This window comes from Rosa chinensis, chromosome 1 (genome assembly GCF_002994745.2).
Source record: "Rosa chinensis cultivar Old Blush chromosome 1, RchiOBHm-V2, whole genome shotgun sequence".
NCBI lineage: Eukaryota > Viridiplantae > Streptophyta > Magnoliopsida > Rosales > Rosaceae > Rosa > Rosa chinensis.
In genome coordinates, this window is record NC_037088.1 from 18,451,364 (window position 1) to 18,469,288 (window position 17,925).

Here is a 17,925-nt window from a genome sequence, read left to right on the forward strand (position 1 = left end):
ATGTACAAGTAGTTTCATATTTTAAATTTCAATTCATAGTTAGAAGTCTCTTTTCCATGAATTACTCACAACAGCCACTGAAGAGAAGAGCTAGCTCCCCATATGCATTCTCAGACAAATGCAAAGAAAGAAGCAGCACACGGAAAATGAAAAGATAACAAGAATCACTCCATATTCTGATATCATTTGAAAAAAGAATAAGAGATTAATAGTCAGAAACAAAGAGATTCAATGGTTCATTCATCTAAAATATAGAGTTACACACTCGATCAATTGTATCTTGCCATAATACCCTTGACCAAATCCAATATACAAAAATAGTCATAAAAAAGAGAAGACTCTTTAGCCTTAAGCCCATCCCGATGGTGTCTATTGCTACCTGCAAGATTGTTGCATGGACTGCCGCCAATCACCAGTGCAAACCCGCCAAAGGAACTGATATAATGCTCTAAGCGGTCAGCATTCAACTCTTGCACATCAGCAAGGTGATACAAGTTTCCTCTCTGGTTTGTCTGCTCCCACCAACACCTCACAACATTTCTGCTCACCTCTGAAATCTCCACTGACAACATTCTTCATCGGGATACCAAGCCCGTAAAGAGCTATCTCTGCACCACCAATACCAGAGGGGAGAGAGAGAGGGCATTGATGCCATTGGGAAATCGATCTTTCAAAACTGACAGGTGATAAGCCACTGTATCAATCTGAAGAAGTGGAACCCGTAAGTAAAATGTAATAGCAAAGAGTATGCGATAAAAGTGAAAATCTACTGGAGTAGAATTGTTCAAATACAAAGTTCATTAGATAGAAACAGCAAAATATACAAATATACTCAAAACTGTCATGATTCAGCAGACAAAAAGTGAAAACTGAAGCAAATATTACTGTGGTAAAGTGAAACTGTAGGAAATATAAATGCAAACGAACCCATGAGCGAATTTAATAGCAGAGAATACCTGAATGCCAATGAACCATAAGCAAAATGTAATTTCAAAATGATGGGACAACTGATGGAAAGTTTCAAACATAAAGTTCAATTATAGAGAAGTTAAAATACAGATCATGCTTGTGAACAGCACCAAAAACCAAAGCAAATGGAACTGTCTGAAATATTCAGGATCATTCAGTACATGAACTGAACAATAAGGAAGAAAGAAATGTTCATGCAAATGGAAGAAGAAAGAACTCTACCTGGAATGAATTTCACAGGGACTTATATCTATCTGTCCTGCTTATTCCCCTTGTCTGGTCCCTTCAAAAGCATTTCCACTTCATCAGGCTCAAGTGGGGCCACTTTTTCTTTCCCCAAACAAGATTCCACTTGTCATGGGAAATGCATCAAATATAGTTTGTGGTGGAAGGGGAACGAGAGGAAATCTGTTTTTGACTGGAAGATTGTGAACATAGCCCCTTTTTCTTGCAGCAGCACAAAAATACTTCGGATCAACAAACTCAGGCTTCATGTCATACAAAAAGCAGGACATTGTGCTCCAAACTCCTTTACGTGTCAATGCCACATTCTCATAGTAAAAATAAGGAGGTCCTGCGGCTGCCTTTGGAAGATTTTGGTAGATTTGACAGAGATCTGGAGTCCCAAACCCAACCATTGGATTTGGGAGATGAATTGCATCAGCATCTTCCCCTATGATCTGGTTTCCATGTCCGATAATCCTTTTCCTTTTCAGCAATGAAGATTCACAAAGTTTCCTCTTACTCTTCTCAGGATACTCACTCCACACGTGTACGCTGTAAAAGTTGTACCAGCAGTCAAAATCTACCAGACATGGAATGAGTAGATAAACTGATTCTTAGTCCAGAAATTAACATTGAATATCAGCAAGAAGGACAAAGAATACCATCTCTTCAAGGGGAAGATGGCCATCTTCTGCCTTTGAAATTTGAGCAGCTGATATGAAATCAGTGAAATCAACAAGTGACGAGTCAATACCTGCAATGTTTGAATGAGAAAAAACAGGAATAAGTAAAAAGAGACAGTTAACAACATATATAGAATTGAAAAACTGAGGATGGATGGCATCACCAACTGACTGAACTAGCAGAAAGTGGTTTATTGTCCAAGTCAAAGAAACTAGTAAACCTAGTTGGATTTACTAGTAAACCTAGTGACTGAACTAGCAGAAAGTGGGCCCCAAAATCACTGGCCTTTTTTATGGTATGAAAAACAATGTAGCCTAGTTCCACTAGATTCTCCGGCTATACAGTTCCAGTTACATGATTGTGATCCTGATTCCTGACTACCCAGAAAGGAACCAATATATTTTTTGGATGCGTTGAAGATGAAACTAGAGTATTACACTAAATGAAATTGTTCTAGTTATACTTCTGGAGTTTGGTTTGGAGCTAAAGATATGCATATACCTAAAGCAAGTAAATAGCAGTTCACAGAATATCAACACAATCATCAAAAAGAATTAAAGCATAGAGATAAATCTGTACATGAGAACTCTCAAAAAAAAATAAAGTTATACCGCATCTTTCTATAGCCATTGAATACCCCATTTTAACCAAGGACATAAGTTTTGTCTCGACCTCAGATGTAGGATCGATGATTACCTGCAAAAATAGTTGATTAATTTTCTGTGAAGTCCACATATGTAACATGCAAGAGAAGTGGCATTGCCATGGACCAATAATCCCATGTAAATTGATGTACAAGCCTATAGAATGATGAGGAAGTTCCATCAGTATTGCAAAACAATATAATATCATGTGGCGTGGAGGATAGAGATTCTTATTAAAAAGGGCCAATGGGCTCTACAGTATTCAAGACATTCACTACCTCATCATCAGAGCTATTGAGATCTGAAAAACTATCTAGAAAGCTCCCATCATAATCTGAAGAAAAGAGATCCGAGTCAGTTTGTTGCTGTTCTTGAGGAGAGCACTGTTCTGGAGGAGAATCTCTGGCAGAGAATGTTGCTCCGGAGGACTAAATTCAAGGGCCTGCAAAATAATAGCAAGAAAGCAGAAGAATGTAAAATCTTATTTCTGTTTATTGCGAGTCATCAACCTGGGACCAACTCAACTTGCAAAAACAATAAATATGTGCATTATACTACCATGAAATGACAGATGAATCTGAACAATTGGTTAACAATCTAACAAGATAGCAATTGATTATGTACTCACAAGACAATGTAAATTGAACACCATTGCTTAATTTAGAAATCTTAACCAGAAATTTTGATGCCAGTTTAATGTTCTATTTTTTTTTTCTTTTTTCTTTTGTTCCTCTTATCCTCATCAATTTCATTTTGAATTTACAAGGATAGGTAAGAAAGATGGAAGATGGGCACAATGCTGGACACTAAAGCAAAAGCAAGAGCAGTGCTTCCATCTAGTGGAAATGAAAACCTATGGGGATTATAAGATTTTTAGAGAAGACAATATCAATATGTACATGAAAAACAATTAAAGCGAAACAATTAGTGAGACGATATGAAAATTAGGCTTAAATGATGTAGAAATATATGAGGCAGATAACCAGACACACCTGTAATAAAAAAAAAATCTAGCTACAGTAGAAGCTAAGGACCAACAGGCTGACTAAAACAATCGTGCAATACAGCTTTGACAATGAATGAATGCAAAATACATGGTTATACTCCCCAGATTAATTATCTACTGACCTAGTCCAATATCCCATAGGCAAACACAAAACTGCGAATACTTGACAAAAGAGGACGATAGTGTGCTCAGGGAAACCAAATTAGTCGAACACAATTAGCTGAACAGCAACAAGGCACTGTACAATGATAGGGTGCTACAGTTTGGTTAGGTAGAATAGAATGCCACACTTCTAGTTCAAATTGGGATTCAACCTTCCCATACCTTAATTCCACTCATGCAGTCTCAGCTAACTTTGAACCATAGCATGAGATTACAGGATGCAAGCGTGAATTTTGAAATCTTTCAGCTAAAACCGATAATTAAATTTTCTGAAAGCAAAAGCACTAAAACATACATCTTCGATATTTGAAATATTCAATCACTGCTTTTCAAGGAAAAATAATTAAAAGAAAAAGTCAATAATCTACAGAAACCTGAATATCATCCACATGCATTTTTACTAGTTAATTAGATGCAGAGTTTTCAAGAATATCCAGTGAAGAAACACTTTGCACAGTTGATAATGTACAAAGCAAGCCAGTATTTCATCTGTCCCAATGAACTTATCACATAATAGATTCATATCATAAATCTTCAAAGAAATATGAATCTGTGTGTCAGATATAAGGTTTCCCTCCCCAGAGTCTGGATTAGCTGAAGAAGATAAAGTGAAGTTTTCAATCTCAAGCTCATCATCAGTATCCCAGTCAACATCATCACCATCTACCTGAGATGTATTTTCAACCTTTACAGGATATATAAACATAAATGAGAAATAAAGAACATGAACTTGCAAATACTACAATTTTTACATACACAAAGCTCAAAAATTTAGTCAAATGAGGGTTCACTCAAGCATTATAACCAGAGTGAACCAGCAATACAATTAACAAATATAGGTAGGCAGACCTTATACCAAAGAGCCAAAGAAACGCTACCTCCAGTCCACATTCAGAAGAAAAGGCAATTTAAATTTAAAAGATACCAAAGACAACAAGGGCCACAACAATGCCTATTATGAAATCTCCCTGCAAGTACTGCCTACCTTCACCCTAAAAGTCCTGGTTTTTATTACATTCAATCAACCTCGAAAATTGCCAACACACTACAATTTCACAAAACGTTGTCATTAAGCATGTCCACAACTCCACAAACTAATCATTTATTTTAGTTTCTTATTACTATTAGATTATCCTTTAATCACAACAATATAGTAAATTTCAAATTAAAGGGTGAGCACCTAAATATTAACCAGGGACTAAAAGAAATAAATGAATACAAGATCTTGAACAAAAAACATGTACCATTTCTCTATATGTATGTTCAGCCCAGTGCAAAAGTTTCCAAGCTGTCCAAGTTAAACACAAATGAATAAGTACCATAATAATAAAGAAAAACTTTAACTGTAAAAGACAAGAAATAATTTAAGTCCTTGACTTGCATGAAATACTTTCTGATACCAGGACTACAGAATTTTTTTGCAACTATGTAAAAGATATTCTTGAAGATTTAAGGTCTAGTAAAAGTTGTTGAGCCATGGAAAAATGACTAAACTGTGCTATTTTTGGCTGTGGCATACAGATTTTATCATATGGAGATTGATGATGCAAACTTACATGCGTGCAAGATTTATCTGATGCCAGAATGAATATCAACCCAGCTACAGATCTATCCCCAGCTAGCAGTGTTGCTGCAGAGATTTTTCAATAGTTATCATAGTTTTAATAGAGGAACAATAAATAATTATAAACACATTACATGTACGAGTTCATATAACATAACGATTCCTCAATTAGAAAGCTGTACTAGAGAGTAGAGACAGAGTAGCATAAAATTCATAATGAGTCAGTTCATCGGTTGCATAGATACCATCACAGGAAAACATACTTGGTGTCTATGGTTCACAGCAAACAAGTAAGATTATTTAAATATAAATTTCTATTCTTATTGTATCTAGAATCACTCTAAAATACAAGCAACATTTTGTTTAGAAAATTTATAACTGAAATTGTGAGTATCTGAATTCACTATCACCATGATCATTGTATCTTGCAAGAGTATAAACGCTGAAATTTTCTGGAAGCTACCATGCTTAAGGGAGTTTACTTTTACAAACAGTAGACAATTATACGCATGAACAATCCATGAAGTTTATCAACTATGTCCAAATACTGTGTAAGGTCAAGGGAAACAGTAATATGCCAAATTGCTTCCAGCAGACAAGGTCTGGCAGATTGCAAAATTTCCTTTATATTTTGGTATATGTTAAGTTATGAACTCCATGAACAGAACACAACACGAAGTTAGTGCAGTCGGATTCATCTGTACTTGAAATGCACCCATAAATGACTTTACCTTGTACCCCAAAACAGTAATCAAGTTATAAAAATAAAAAATAACCCAATTGTGAAACATGATAATGTATACCTTGAACAGAATGATACGAATAAAGTGACTATAATATGATAATGTATGAAATCCAAGCAGTATTATAGGACTACTGTATGAGTACTCGACTTGATTATGAAATGACACAACAGCAGCCTGAGATGAGCAAATAGCTACCCTATTAGGAAGGGGAGCCGTCTGTTGAAAACAAACTCAAGAATCCGAAACAGGACAGGGCATACGTAAAGCCAGAAATTGAAAAAGCAGACATTTCTGTCGCATAAAAATCCTTCAGAAAACGTATTCATATCATACTCTTTACCATAAATTATTAAAGTTTTTGGATTTCAATTCCCCCTTTAGCCTCATTCTCTCCCATGTCAGAGAAAAAAAATAATAACAACAATAATAATTATAATAAAAAACCAGTGGTCTCACCTTATTACAAGACAAAGCGTATTACATTAGAAAAACTTGGAATCAGTACCAAACGAAACCCTAACGTGCTGTAAACGGTGAAAGCAAACATGAACACGAACAGAAAGCAATTACATATAAGTTATATATAATGGAGAAGCAATGCAAGGTTACTTATAAGTCTCTGTAACAGCACACCATTCTACATGAATACAAGGTATAAAAGTATAATACTATTGGTGCAAACCTACAAGTGTACTGATAGCTTATAGACTATAATCAATATGAGAAACTTTATAAGCGTTTCCTATCAAACTAACTACAGAGAGGCAATCAGTTTATTTTAAAACTACTTCAATATAATATCGGTTATGCAAGCAAGATTATAGTGTCATTTGGAAATAACTTGGGGAGTCCACTAATAACTAGGCAAAATATCAAAACTTGAGTGATCAAGACTCACCTAACTGTAAAAGATGAAGGCAAGAGAGCTCCAGAAAGTAATTACTGCAGAAATTCAAAATGAGAGAAGAGGCATTGGCCATTCATGATCTGCAACTCATTTCCAACCATGGGATCAGAAAGTCCTTAATTATGGTCTTTCAGAGTGGCCAGTGGTGGATACCCTATATTTCTGCCAGTCTTATAATTCTTCAAGCGTGCAAGTTCTGCTACCACTGCCACTGGTTTCCCCTGCAACTGGAATGTCAAAACTAATCAATATATCCTCGTAAGGAGACATCCCACTACTTGATTGAGTGGTTGTTTTGTTCAACTCCTGCACATCTTGCTCATATATCAGACGGACTCCACACTCCTTCACCTTCAGACCTGGCCCTCTGGTTTCAAATAAGAACTCAAACTGACTGCAACTATTACGCCACCACTCTGTACCAAAGTATTTATCACGAGATACATAGAATAGCCACAGGTGATCTGACTTAACCTTACAAAATTCTTCACTAAAGCGAAATGCAGGCTGTCTGCCATATACTTCCAATTCTCTTCCATCAAGCTTCAGGCAACATACAAGATGATGTGTTGCATTAAAAGTCTTGAATTCATCTATATAAAGCTTATCCACCTGAAGGTGCTCATGGAGTACAAAAACAGCACACAGAGCAAATCCCAAAACCCGACTGTTATTCCAATGTGCAGGTAGAGATACACTTACAGAACACCCAACACTCTGATGGCTGAACCACTCAAGAATATTACTTCCAGGAATTACAATTTGAAAAGTTTCCCTGCTATTAGAGATTCCCTGTGCAAAAAAAGATAGGTTGTTAGGTGATTAATGTCTATAAGTATATGAGCAGAAATGCGTAAACACGCGCGCACACACACTTAGGGAGTACCTGATACATGAATGTCTTCAGCATTTCGAATGCTATGTTATTGCATCCTTGATTGCTGTTTAGATTGAAGCAATTGATGAAATTGAAATATGATTTGTTTAATCTGTTCAAATTTGATGCATCAAACAAGTATTTCAGTGAAGTACAACCATCTGCCCTTAAATCTAGTATACTATTTGATGGAAGGTTTGACAACTCTTGAAGTCTCTTGCAATTCTCCAAGTTAAAGTTCTCAAGCTTAGAAAGCAATCCAATGCCTGAAGGAAGACGAACAAAATTGTTCCCACTTAGATTCAAGGTCACCAAAGAGGGAAAGTAACCAAATTCGTTGGCAAATGCTCCTTCACCAAGATTGCAATTACTCAGGTTCAGATTTATTAAATTACACAGACCAGATATAGGCAAGGGGAAACTCATTGGCTCTGTATTTACTTTTTGTGATATAGGCGAGTGGAAGCTCTTTGGCTCTGCATTCACTTTTTGTGATATAGGCGAGTGGAAACTCTTTGGCTCTGCATTCACTTTTTGGGATATAGGCCGGTGGAAACTCTTTGGCTCTGCATTCACGTTTTGTGATATAGGCAAGTGGAAGCTCTTTGGCTCTATATTCACTTTTTGCACCAATCCAGAAGGCAAGAACTTTTTGAAAGATCGCCAAACTACTTTGCATCCTTGAAAGATTGGACCTCTCCCTTTTTTCTTGCGATCATGGGTAGACGACATTTCTATTGCAGACCCACTATTCACATCAGTTTCCTCAAAACAGTCCATCACCCCCACATTTACCTGAGGTTTGCCGAGGTTCAAGCATCCAGAAAGATTAAGATCTTCAATAGACTTCAATTTATTGATGGTGCTCTGAAGACAGACAAGATTTCTGCAGTTGCTTAGATTCAATGACAGAAGGCCACTCAGCCGTTCAATTGACACAGGCAGTTCCTCAATGGCAGTCTCATCAAGATAAAGCGCCGACAAACGTTCCATATTTCCAACAAACTCGGGAATCTTATTAACTTTTGAGCAGTTAGAAAGAATTAATGTTTCAAGAGATTCCATTTCAATTATACTTGGCAGACTCTCGAGACTCTTGCAGTCTTTAAGATTCAGGACAATAAGCTTTTTGAGAAATCCAAGGGATTGATGGACTCTTAACAAATTCTCACATCCTTCAAGATCTAAACTCTCAAGATTCTGAACGCCTGCAAGGTCTGGGGTCTCCACAATGTTGTGAGAATGGCAGAGTTTGATGAACTTCAACTTGTCAAAATTCTGCTCATAAAATCGAAACAGTGAGCCACTACACAGAACAGACAATTTGCTTCATAGAGATAAACAAGTAGACTATTAACTAATAGCCATACCTTTGTTCCCTTCCAAAGCTGTTCAATGTTGCTGTGGCACAAGTTAAGTTCAACAAGTTCATCTGCTTCAAAGTTTTGTGGGAGAGATCTCAAAGGATACCCAGTCCATTCGAGGAGTCTCAAGGAATTAGAAAGACAAGTGAGGCCGTCAGGAAGGTCCACATTACAAATATGGAGAAGACTAAGTTGAGACAAATTTGAAAAGGCTTCTGGCTTCCAATGAGCCACTTGTAATTTAGTCCACTCCATTACCATGCCTTGGATTGAATCTGTTCCCTGATAATGAAAAACAAGAATAATAACTCAAGTGCAGAACACAAAGAATACCAAGACCTAAGCAGATTACAAGTAAATCTGACTTATTTCTTTTTTTACACAATAATTGAAGTACAGAACACAAATAATAATAATATGCTTAGCTTCTTTTTTTCATTATCAAAATCTTACCATATTTTTCTTCAGCACATTGTTGATGTCTTCATGAGACCATAATCTACTACGTTTGCCTGGCTCTTTAGGAGACTGTTCACGAACAACTTCCCAGCCCAATTCTTGTAGCAAATCATGCATCCACAGTTCGTTGTTGGAGATAGTTATGAGAGATCTATCAGCAAGAACACTCAAACCAATGACAGGGTTTAGCTGGCAATAGTCTAGTATTTGTGTCACACGATCCTTATCCTTCCCCCTGTAAAAGCAAGCAATATGTAGGAATATTTCTCTGTCTTTTTCATCCAGTCCATCAAAACTAATCCGAAGCACATCAATAATGCGTTTATCTGGTGTGTTCTTTAGCCTATCTATTGCACTTGCCCATTCATCAGTACTTCTACCGAATAAAAAAGAACCTAAAACCACGAGAGCCAACGGAAGCCCCTTAGCATACCCTAAAATATTGTAGCACAGATGCAAATAATCTTCTGGTGGGGGACATTTCTTAAAAGCCTTCAAACACAAAAGTTGAAGTGATTCATCACAGTTTAACCCGTTAGCTCTGTATGTAGCATCAACACCATGTGCCTTTAACAACTGAACATCTGTGGTGGTTATGACAATTCTACTCCCTGGACCAAACCAGTTGCGACTTCCAGCCAATTTCTCTAATTGTGTCAACTGATCCACATCATCAATAACAACAAGCACCTTTATTCTACACAACCGCCTTTTTATCATAGCAGCTCCTGTGTCTTCATGCTCTATATTTTTAATTTTTGCCATGAGGATTTCGGAAAGAAGTTTTTCTTGAAGAGAAACTAGGCCATTGTTTTTAGACATTTCTCTGACATTGGAAAGAAAGTAGGCTCGGTCAAAATCCTGACGAATTTCATCATGAATAGCTCGAGCAAGTGTTGTCTTACCTATGCCCCGCATGCCATGGATCCCTATAAACCGCACCCCACCAAGCTGCGGACATATGTAATTGCTTAATAAATCATCAATGCGGGAATCCATTCCTATGAAGCCCTTATCAACACTTGCAGATGTATACACGGAGTTCTTTAGTATATGATTAATAATTTCCTCAATTATTCTTGTTTCAGTGCTGAGAAAATTGAGATAAAATTCTGAGTTAGAAACTTAGCAATGTAACATAAGCGGCAAAATGCTAATCCAGTCTCTCAAATTTACTGGATGTTCAATCAGAAAAATCCAAACCAATTTAAATCATAAAGAATAGTTTATTTTAAAAAGAAGAGATTATCCTGCTCTCAGAAGGATGGGATTGATTATCCATCTACTTTAGCAAGGAAAAATGAGTAGTATGGAGGAAGGAGACTTACAACGAATACTTCTTGGCATCCCAGCCAGAAAGATTGGCGACCTGTGTCAAAGCAGCTCTCCACGCATTTACTCTGTCCTCATTATTCTGCCCATAAACTTCTTCATGCTCCCTTACTTCCACATCTACTTTGGCTTTGCTTTTGAGCTCAAAATGTCCCCTTTGGTGACGCACATCAGAAGGATCCGCGCCATTTAAGAAGACGGGGAAGACTTGTTGGCCCCTCTCTTTCATGCATTGAATAATCTTGACGAGTTCGTCCAAGCACCATGACGAAGAAGCATAGTTCCATGAGAGAATAACAATCGCACATCTGGACTCCTCAATTGCAGCTAAAAGTTCAGGCCTAATGGATCTTCCTCTCTCAAGCCCTGGGTCATCCCGAAAGGTGAGAATCCCTCTCTGAATTAGTGCAGAATACAGATGACCGGTAAAACCCATGCGGGTATCTGTCCCCCTGAAACTTAGAAAGACATCGTATTTACATTGACGACAAGAAGAGGTTGACGCCATCTCTGTTAGCCCGAACTTCTAGAATCAGACAGAGAGAGAGAGAGAGAGAGAGAGAGAGAGCACAAAGGAATTGCAGAGAAAGATCTACAGCAAAAGTAAAGTATTTCCTACACAATTGGCAGCTCATATAGCCGGCACGTCAACATGGAGGACGCGTTGACCACATCAACAGAGAATTTGAGCCGTGTGCAGTGTTTGCATTGGCATCGGGAAGGAAGTTTGCTTTAACATCCTTTTCTTCGAAGTTGTTTTGTAATACCCGAGACATTATAAAATTGTATTATATATTAAAATGCTCCCAAATGGTTAGTGACAAAGTCATTATACAAACAATAAAACAACTTTAGGGAATCAGAGACTGAGAGGAAATTGCTGTGTATTTTTATTGATAATAGGATCTTCTTTATATAGAATATTACAATACATACAGTGTGAATCATATAAGGAAAGATAATCTTTAGATTCTTCTAATTAAACTCTATTACATCTAGGTCAAGTAATCTAGAGTTTGGGCTAAACACAAATAAGGGTTTTCCCTAAACACAAATAAGGGTTTTCCTTGAACACTCCCCCTTATGTTGCCCAAACACGGTGCTTCTCTCGATGCCTCATTAAAAACCTTGTTGAGTAACAAAAACCCTGTGGGACAAAAATAACGTCGGTCGAAAGGGGAAAAATAGTACAACACACCATTCACGATTCGAGACGAACATGTAGACATCTCCCCTTGATGTCTGCGTCTCCCCCTGATGACTACGATCATGGAAGTTCAGATAATTTCGGCAAGCCAATTCTTGCCACATGTTTCTCGAACGTGGATTTAGGCAATGACTTAGTAAACAAGTCTGCCACATTGTCCCCAGATCGAACCTGGTTCACTTTGACCTTGAGGAGCTTCTGTTGTTGCTGATTGTTGAAGAATTTGGGCGATATATGCTTGGTGTTGTCGTCTTTGATGTAGCCTTGCTTCATTTGTTCAATGCAAGCAACATTATCCTCATAAATGCTCGTTAGCCCATCTATGGTAGACTTCAGACCACAATTACTTCGAACATGCGTAACTATGGATCGAAGCCATATACATTCACGAACTGCTTCGTGAAGAGCAATAATCTCTGCATGATTCGAAGAGGTAGCGACTAAGGTCTGCTTTGTACACCTCCAAGATATCGCGGTCTTTCCCATGGTGAATACATAGCCAGTTTGGGAGCGACCTTTATGTGGATCAGAGAGGTACCCAGCATCAGCAAAACCTTCCAAAACACTTATATCGTTTTGGGATGGGGAGAGGGAACGAAATCCACTACTTGTAACGTCCCTGGCATTTGATGAGTCTGATACGCTTAAAAGTAAGCATATAATTTAACCCTATAAATATCATTAGTAGTATAAGCAAGTAGGGATCGTTCTATTCCGGGGATTGAGGTACACCTGTCATTGTAGGGAAATCAAACAATTAATTAAGACACAAAATAAATTATTTACAAAAATAAAATAAGGTATAAACATATTTACAAAATAAGGGGGGATTTTTAGATTTTGGTTTTCGAAAATTAAAAGGTATAATCAAAGAAAACAAAGAAAACGTATAAACACAAAAAAAAATACAAAAAAAACAAAGAAAGAACAAAGAAAACGTATAAACACCAAAAAAAATAAATATGAATGAAATGAGAGAAACAAAAATCAAAACCAAAGTTATAATCAAATTCGATTCAACCTTAATATTGTTCATCTAAGTCATGAGAAAGAAGTTGATCGATCATGTGAAATGTTAGAAAGCAAACGATTTCCCATATTTTACTTTCCTTGCTAATTAACCTAAGTGAAAGCACCTAAATCAATCCTATCAAACACGCAATCAAAGTCTAGAAAGCTAGCTAATCATAACATGTTCAACGCAATACACATGGAGAAAGGCTATCAACTTAAGTGAACAACTTAGTATGAAAAAGTCTATCTAATTGAAATTCTTTTCAATTAAATTCGGTTTTTGTCCAAAACCTTTACTACTTTTTATTCAAGTTCACAAAACAATCACTACTAGCAAAACAACAATTACCCACGGATTTTAATCTGTGGGTAATAAGACTTTTACACACGGATATCAGTGTGTGATAGCCTTTACACACAGTACACGCACAGATTGGTGTTACCGTGTGGTTTGGAGGGGGGTAATGCTCATCTCACACGGATTATGTTGTCCGTGTGAAAAGGTTACGTGGGCCCCACCATAATTCCATAAATATAAATTACCGGAATAGAAAACAATCCGTGTGAACAACTCTATTTCACACGGATTTCTGTAGCAAATGTATAAACTCTATTTCACACAGATTTCTGTGTGAAATACAATTCATACTGATTTCTGTATCAAAACTTATAACCTTATTGACACGGATTTCCGTGTGAAATCCCTATACTCTTATCTCACACTGATTTCAGTGTGTAATAGTGACAGCATTTTAAAAAAAAATTATTTCTGCTAATTAATTTGCAACCTGAACATAATAATACTTTTATTTATCTACAATAAACATACTTCAAACATTTACAATGAAGTGCTTTACTTTAAAGAAGCAAAGAAATTGTACAAGATTTTGCATCCTCTTCAATAAAACCATGAGATTCAATGAGATAATGGAGACTTGGATTATAGGCTGCAACCATACCCATGCCTAACCCAGCTCTTCTCTTCAACCAAGGGCCTCCATATCTCAATATATGTAACACACTTTTACTTCTGATTCTCCAACGCTCTGCAATTGGTCCCATGGATTCAACCTCCTTTTGTTGACAAGCTACAGCAAATGGAAAGCATATATACGCTCCAAAGAATCAAGCTACATTTTACGCATTTCAAGAGTCAAGAAATAATTTCAATGGTTAAAAGCAGAGCAACTAAAACCGATTTGAGCAAAACCCCAAACCACATTCAATGCCAAGCTGATCTTCAGCCTCAAACAATCAAGAAATCCGTAATTTCAAGAATCCATATATCCCTATATTTCGATACTTCAAACCAGAAATTAAAGCCATATCACAAAAAAACTCACACCAAAGTGTAAAATTCACATATGCATGCCCATTACCCAATGAATTAATAGGAACATATACACCAAGAATGTAAAATCACAAATACTTGGTAACAAACAGTATACCTTCTGTTTTAAAGAAACTCTGTCCAAAGATATAATGCTTGTCAGGACGGTATAAAATATGAAGATGTCATAGGGAAATATTGTGTAAGTGGTGAAGGTAGAAATGGAATCCAGGAACAAATCAGCTGCCTTCTTAAAATTTCGAGTGGACATGCAGTACAAGCCTTCATATACCTTCAATCGATTCTTCCTTTCCCAATCACCTCCCTCTTCAAATAAACTGTCAACATAACAGAATGGTTAGATAAATATGTGAATCCAAATAAAATGCACATAGGAGGAATATATACTATGATGTTCAATGGAATCACAAAACTTCTCTTGCTTTTATGTATAACCAAAACACATAAAGGGACCAGAGAGCAAACCAAGCAAGGGCTTTTGCTCAATGAAAAAACCAAGTATTGATCATCTCCTACGCAATAAGAGAGGAATGCCGTAACCAAGTAGGATAAGTGGTCAGTTATCAACAGAAATTACTGGGATGAAGAAACAATTAGAACTTGAAGTCATAAGATTAAACCTCAAATTGAAAATTTTAAAATTTTCAAGGACATATGTTCATAATTTATAAGTATTACAGCAAAGTGTCTAAGCAGAAAAATTCTAATAATATTAAATATGCACATAGATGTAAACCAAAGGCTTGATAAGACCCCAGTAAAAGTTGGCCTATACCTCACAATGGTCTCTGCCTGAGGGCACAAGAAAGCATATAATGAGTACTGAGATATTCTTAGCAGCAGTTAGAGAAGGAAAGAGCAGAAGTTCAATGTAAAATGAAAGGATGGCGATACTAACTCAATCGTAATCGGGAGAGGTTAATCCACAATGGAATTTCAGTTAGAATATCTTCCAAGTTACTTTTCTCCAGTTCATATAGTGGCCTGATTACGGGGTCCTGCAACACAAGTATTTTAAGCACTACACAAATTAAGACCAAAACATTTCTGCTAATTTCTTCAGAGTACTTTTGCATTGTCCAACAAGAAAAGGAGACGAACATAGTTGCTAAGAATAATAGCAACTAGTGCAAAATAAGAATATGGGAGGTTAAAACACCATTAATTAATAGGCAAATGATAATTTGATCACCTTGAAGTCAAGTATTACAAGTAGGAAGAATAAATTTGAATAATACCTTTTCTTCTGTATCATCAAAACGTTGGGTGAGCCTTGCCGCGATCTCTGGGGTCTCTGGAGGAGAATACTTCAGATGGTAGATCTTTCCAGTAACAGGATCTAACCTTCTTCCAACTACTCTGTCAACAAGAATCTCTTCAGGGACCTGCAAATGCAAGTTGACATGGTCGATCACCAAGGGTTGTAACAGCTCACTCTTACTTTCTGGATCGAATAAGGGGATATACATGGTTTTTTTATGCATCATCATATGTTATAATTCATACTACCATATTTATTCATAGCTTATGAAATAACAGTATAACACAAACAACTTAATTACACTGAGTTCAGAAGCATCTTCAAGATAGTTTCTTATTTAAATATAAAGTTCATGAACATTATGAAAGATCAACAGCAGAAAAGCAAATACTTACGTCAAGAAGAATGAAAAGATCCGGCTCGAAGCCGAATTCCTTAAGAGCAATTGCTTGCGATGAGCTCCTAGGGTATCCATCCAAGAGCCAGCCTTTTTCTCGAGAATCTGGCTGTAATAGACGCTCTTTCACCATCTACATGATTGACACCACAGAATCACCAGTAGCATGACGATAAGCCAACATGAATATAATTTCCCTACCATAACAACTATTTCATCTGGAACCAATTGTCCTTTGTCCATGTACGCCCTTGCATGCTTCCCATTTTCACTCCCAGATGCAATTTCCGCTCTAAGTAAATCTCCAGCAGCGACATGTATCAAATCATACTGTGTAGAGGAGCATAATTCAGTTAATCTGCGAGAAAAGCTTGACATAAGTGGTAGTCATGTAAACCATGGTATAAATTCATTAGGATTTGGAAACTCATATGACCCGAAATCATAGTTTAAAAACATACAAGCTTAATCAAATTAATCAACAGCTTATAGAACACCTCACGGACAGGTAGTCGAGGGATACTTATATATCACTCGACTACAAAAATCCTTGATAACGTGTTTGGAGAGGTAATTGAAAATACCAAATATTGTTGGAGTGGTGGGACTTGAAAAAGGGATATAAATTCCCAAGATTTGCAAACTCCCCTGTTTGGAAAACATTTAGACCAAGCTCCGACTTAACTCTCAAATTTCTAACTTCCTTCTTTAGATGCTCAATTTGTTACCGTATCTACTCACAATAAAAAAAAAGACACCTAAATAAATAAATAAATAAATGAAAACGTCACCAGATTCTACTCAAATCCCAGAAGAAGAGTATTAAAGGAAAAACAACCACATATGATCCTCTTGAAGTTCAAACATATAGAACTCTCGTGGTTCAATTAACACCATGAACTGGACATTGATTTCATCATTCAAGCTTAAACACATTAAAAAGTCAATGACAACTCTTCCTATATTTCAAAATTGGTTGCAAACAAAGAACTCAAATACGAGACTAGAATTACAATTATAGAACCAAAATTTCTCATACCCATATAAGATGCAGATGATACCAAACACCATTGATACCCACTTCAGCACATAGTACCCAAAAATCCCAAAAAAACCTTCATTTACAGAGCTTACCTTCACTTTGTTGGGTTCCAATAGAAATCGTACTCCAGATTCCCCGACGCCTCATCCGTCATCGTTTCGGTGTGGAACTCTTCTCGCCTTCCTTCGCTAGAAGCCACAGAGACCAGAGTGACCAGCGACTTGTCTGATTATTGGCTCTGAAGGAATTCACAAAAAAAAAAATTGTCATATCAGAAACAAGCCCCAATTGAGTTTGGGAGAGATGAGAGAGAAGTACTCACCCGATGATGGGCTCACCTGATGACCGGATTATTGGCATCGGCCTTTTTATCAATGAGTGGGGATGAAGAGAAGAAGAGGAAACAAGATGAGAGATGAAGGGAGAGATCTGGGTTTGCGATTTGGTTTCATTTTTTCCAAAAGAATGTTAAGTAAGGTGGGAAATTAGAATTTAGCTAAAAATGGTGAGCGGGATTCTAAATTACAAGTAGAATTCTCACGGAAATCCGTGTGAAATACATATACAATTGTAACTGATATCCGTGTATATTTACCTCGGTATCTAATAACTATCATGTTAATTGTCATTCGATTGTTTACACAGAATTCTGTCCCTGATAGAGTTTTTCACACGGAATTCTGTAGATAATGGTTCTTTTCACACGGACTTCTG

At 36.8% G+C, this 17,925-nt stretch overlaps 3 protein-coding genes across 20 annotated transcripts; all 3 read right to left on the reverse strand.

Moving 5' to 3' along the window:
* Positions 1 to 205: 205 nt before the first annotated feature.
* On the reverse strand, positions 206 to 11,678 carry LOC112202875 (disease resistance protein RPV1). Of its 13 annotated transcripts, XM_040515458.1 has the most exons (14): positions 10,936 to 11,678; positions 9,602 to 10,697; positions 9,155 to 9,430; positions 7,794 to 9,062; positions 6,899 to 7,699; positions 5,247 to 5,320; positions 4,935 to 4,978; positions 3,853 to 4,375; positions 3,651 to 3,766; positions 2,801 to 2,964; positions 2,490 to 2,574; positions 1,857 to 1,948; positions 1,192 to 1,746; positions 206 to 704 (listed from the first exon to the last, which is right to left on the reverse strand). In XM_040515458.1, the coding sequence occupies exons 1-5, from the start codon at positions 11,445 to 11,447 to the stop codon at positions 7,079 to 7,081; spliced, it is 3,774 nt and encodes a 1,257-aa protein (XP_040371392.1). In that variant the 5' UTR covers positions 11,448 to 11,678; the 3' UTR covers positions 206 to 704; positions 1,192 to 1,746; positions 1,857 to 1,948; positions 2,490 to 2,574; positions 2,801 to 2,964; positions 3,651 to 3,766; positions 3,853 to 4,375; positions 4,935 to 4,978; positions 5,247 to 5,320; positions 6,899 to 7,078. The 13 variants fall into 13 exon arrangements, with proteins under 13 accessions (XP_040371392.1, XP_040371409.1, XP_040371406.1 ...); XM_040515475.1 differs by lacking the exon at positions 3,853 to 4,375; XM_040515472.1 differs by lacking the exon at positions 3,651 to 3,766 and having other exon boundaries at positions 4,065 to 4,375.
* LOC112202865 (DNA (cytosine-5)-methyltransferase DRM2-like) lies at positions 1,281 to 6,980 on the reverse strand. Its single transcript, XM_040519638.1, has 7 exons — positions 6,899 to 6,980; positions 5,247 to 5,320; positions 4,160 to 4,357; positions 2,801 to 2,950; positions 2,490 to 2,574; positions 1,826 to 1,948; positions 1,281 to 1,774 (listed from the first exon to the last, which is right to left on the reverse strand). Exons 1-7 carry the CDS (start codon positions 6,978 to 6,980, stop codon positions 1,281 to 1,283), a joined length of 1,206 nt encoding a protein of 401 aa, XP_040375572.1.
* A 2,237-nt stretch (positions 11,679 to 13,915) lies between the features above and the next one.
* Positions 13,916 to 17,700, reverse strand: LOC112202878 (adenylate kinase 2, chloroplastic). 6 transcript variants are annotated; one of them, XM_040512853.1, is made up of 8 exons: positions 17,534 to 17,694; positions 17,304 to 17,449; positions 16,371 to 16,527; positions 16,168 to 16,302; positions 15,750 to 15,896; positions 15,410 to 15,509; positions 14,609 to 14,828; positions 13,916 to 14,248 (listed from the first exon to the last, which is right to left on the reverse strand). In XM_040512853.1, the coding sequence occupies exons 3-7, from the start codon at positions 16,410 to 16,412 to the stop codon at positions 14,785 to 14,787; spliced, it is 468 nt and encodes a 155-aa protein (XP_040368787.1). In that variant the 5' UTR covers positions 16,413 to 16,527; positions 17,304 to 17,449; positions 17,534 to 17,694; the 3' UTR covers positions 13,916 to 14,248; positions 14,609 to 14,784. The 6 variants fall into 6 exon arrangements, with proteins under 6 accessions (XP_040368787.1, XP_040368789.1, XP_040368788.1 ...); XM_040512855.1 differs by having other exon boundaries at positions 14,241 to 14,290; positions 17,550 to 17,700; XM_040512854.1 differs by having other exon boundaries at positions 14,241 to 14,290; positions 16,371 to 16,499.
* Positions 17,701 to 17,925: the final 225 nt, after the last annotated feature.

Coding starts and splice junctions, on each gene's coding strand:
- LOC112202878 (XM_040512853.1), bottom strand. CDS start 16,412: ATGGACAAAGGACAATTGGTTCCAGATGAAATAGTTGTTATG. Junction 15,897..16,167: donor ATCTTTTCATTCTTCTTGAC/GTAAGTATTTGC, acceptor TTGCATTTGCAG/GTCCCTGAAGAGATTCTTGT. Junction 14,829..15,409: donor CCTCTCCCGATTACGATTGA/GTTAGTATCGCC, acceptor TTATGTTGACAG/TTTATTTGAAGAGGGAGGTG.
- LOC112202865 (XM_040519638.1), bottom strand. CDS start 6,980: ATGGCCAATGCCTCTTCTCTCATTTTGAATTTCTGCAGTAATTACTTT. Junction 4,358..5,246: donor CAGATAAATCTTGCACGCAT/GTAAGTTTGCAT, acceptor AATACATCTCAG/GTAGATGGTGATGATGTTGA. Junction 2,575..2,800: donor TCAATAGCTCTGATGATGAG/GTAGTGAATGTC, acceptor CTATTTTTGCAG/GTAATCATCGATCCTACATC.
- LOC112202875 (XM_040515463.1), bottom strand. CDS start 11,447: ATGGCGTCAACCTCTTCTTGTCGTCAATGTAAATACGATGTCTTTCTA. Junction 9,063..9,154: donor AGCTTTGGAAGGGAACAAAG/GTATGGCTATTA, acceptor TTTTATGAGCAG/AATTTTGACAAGTTGAAGTT. Junction 7,700..7,793: donor TGAAGACATTCATGTATCAG/GTACTCCCTAAG, acceptor TTTTTTGCACAG/GGAATCTCTAATAGCAGGGA.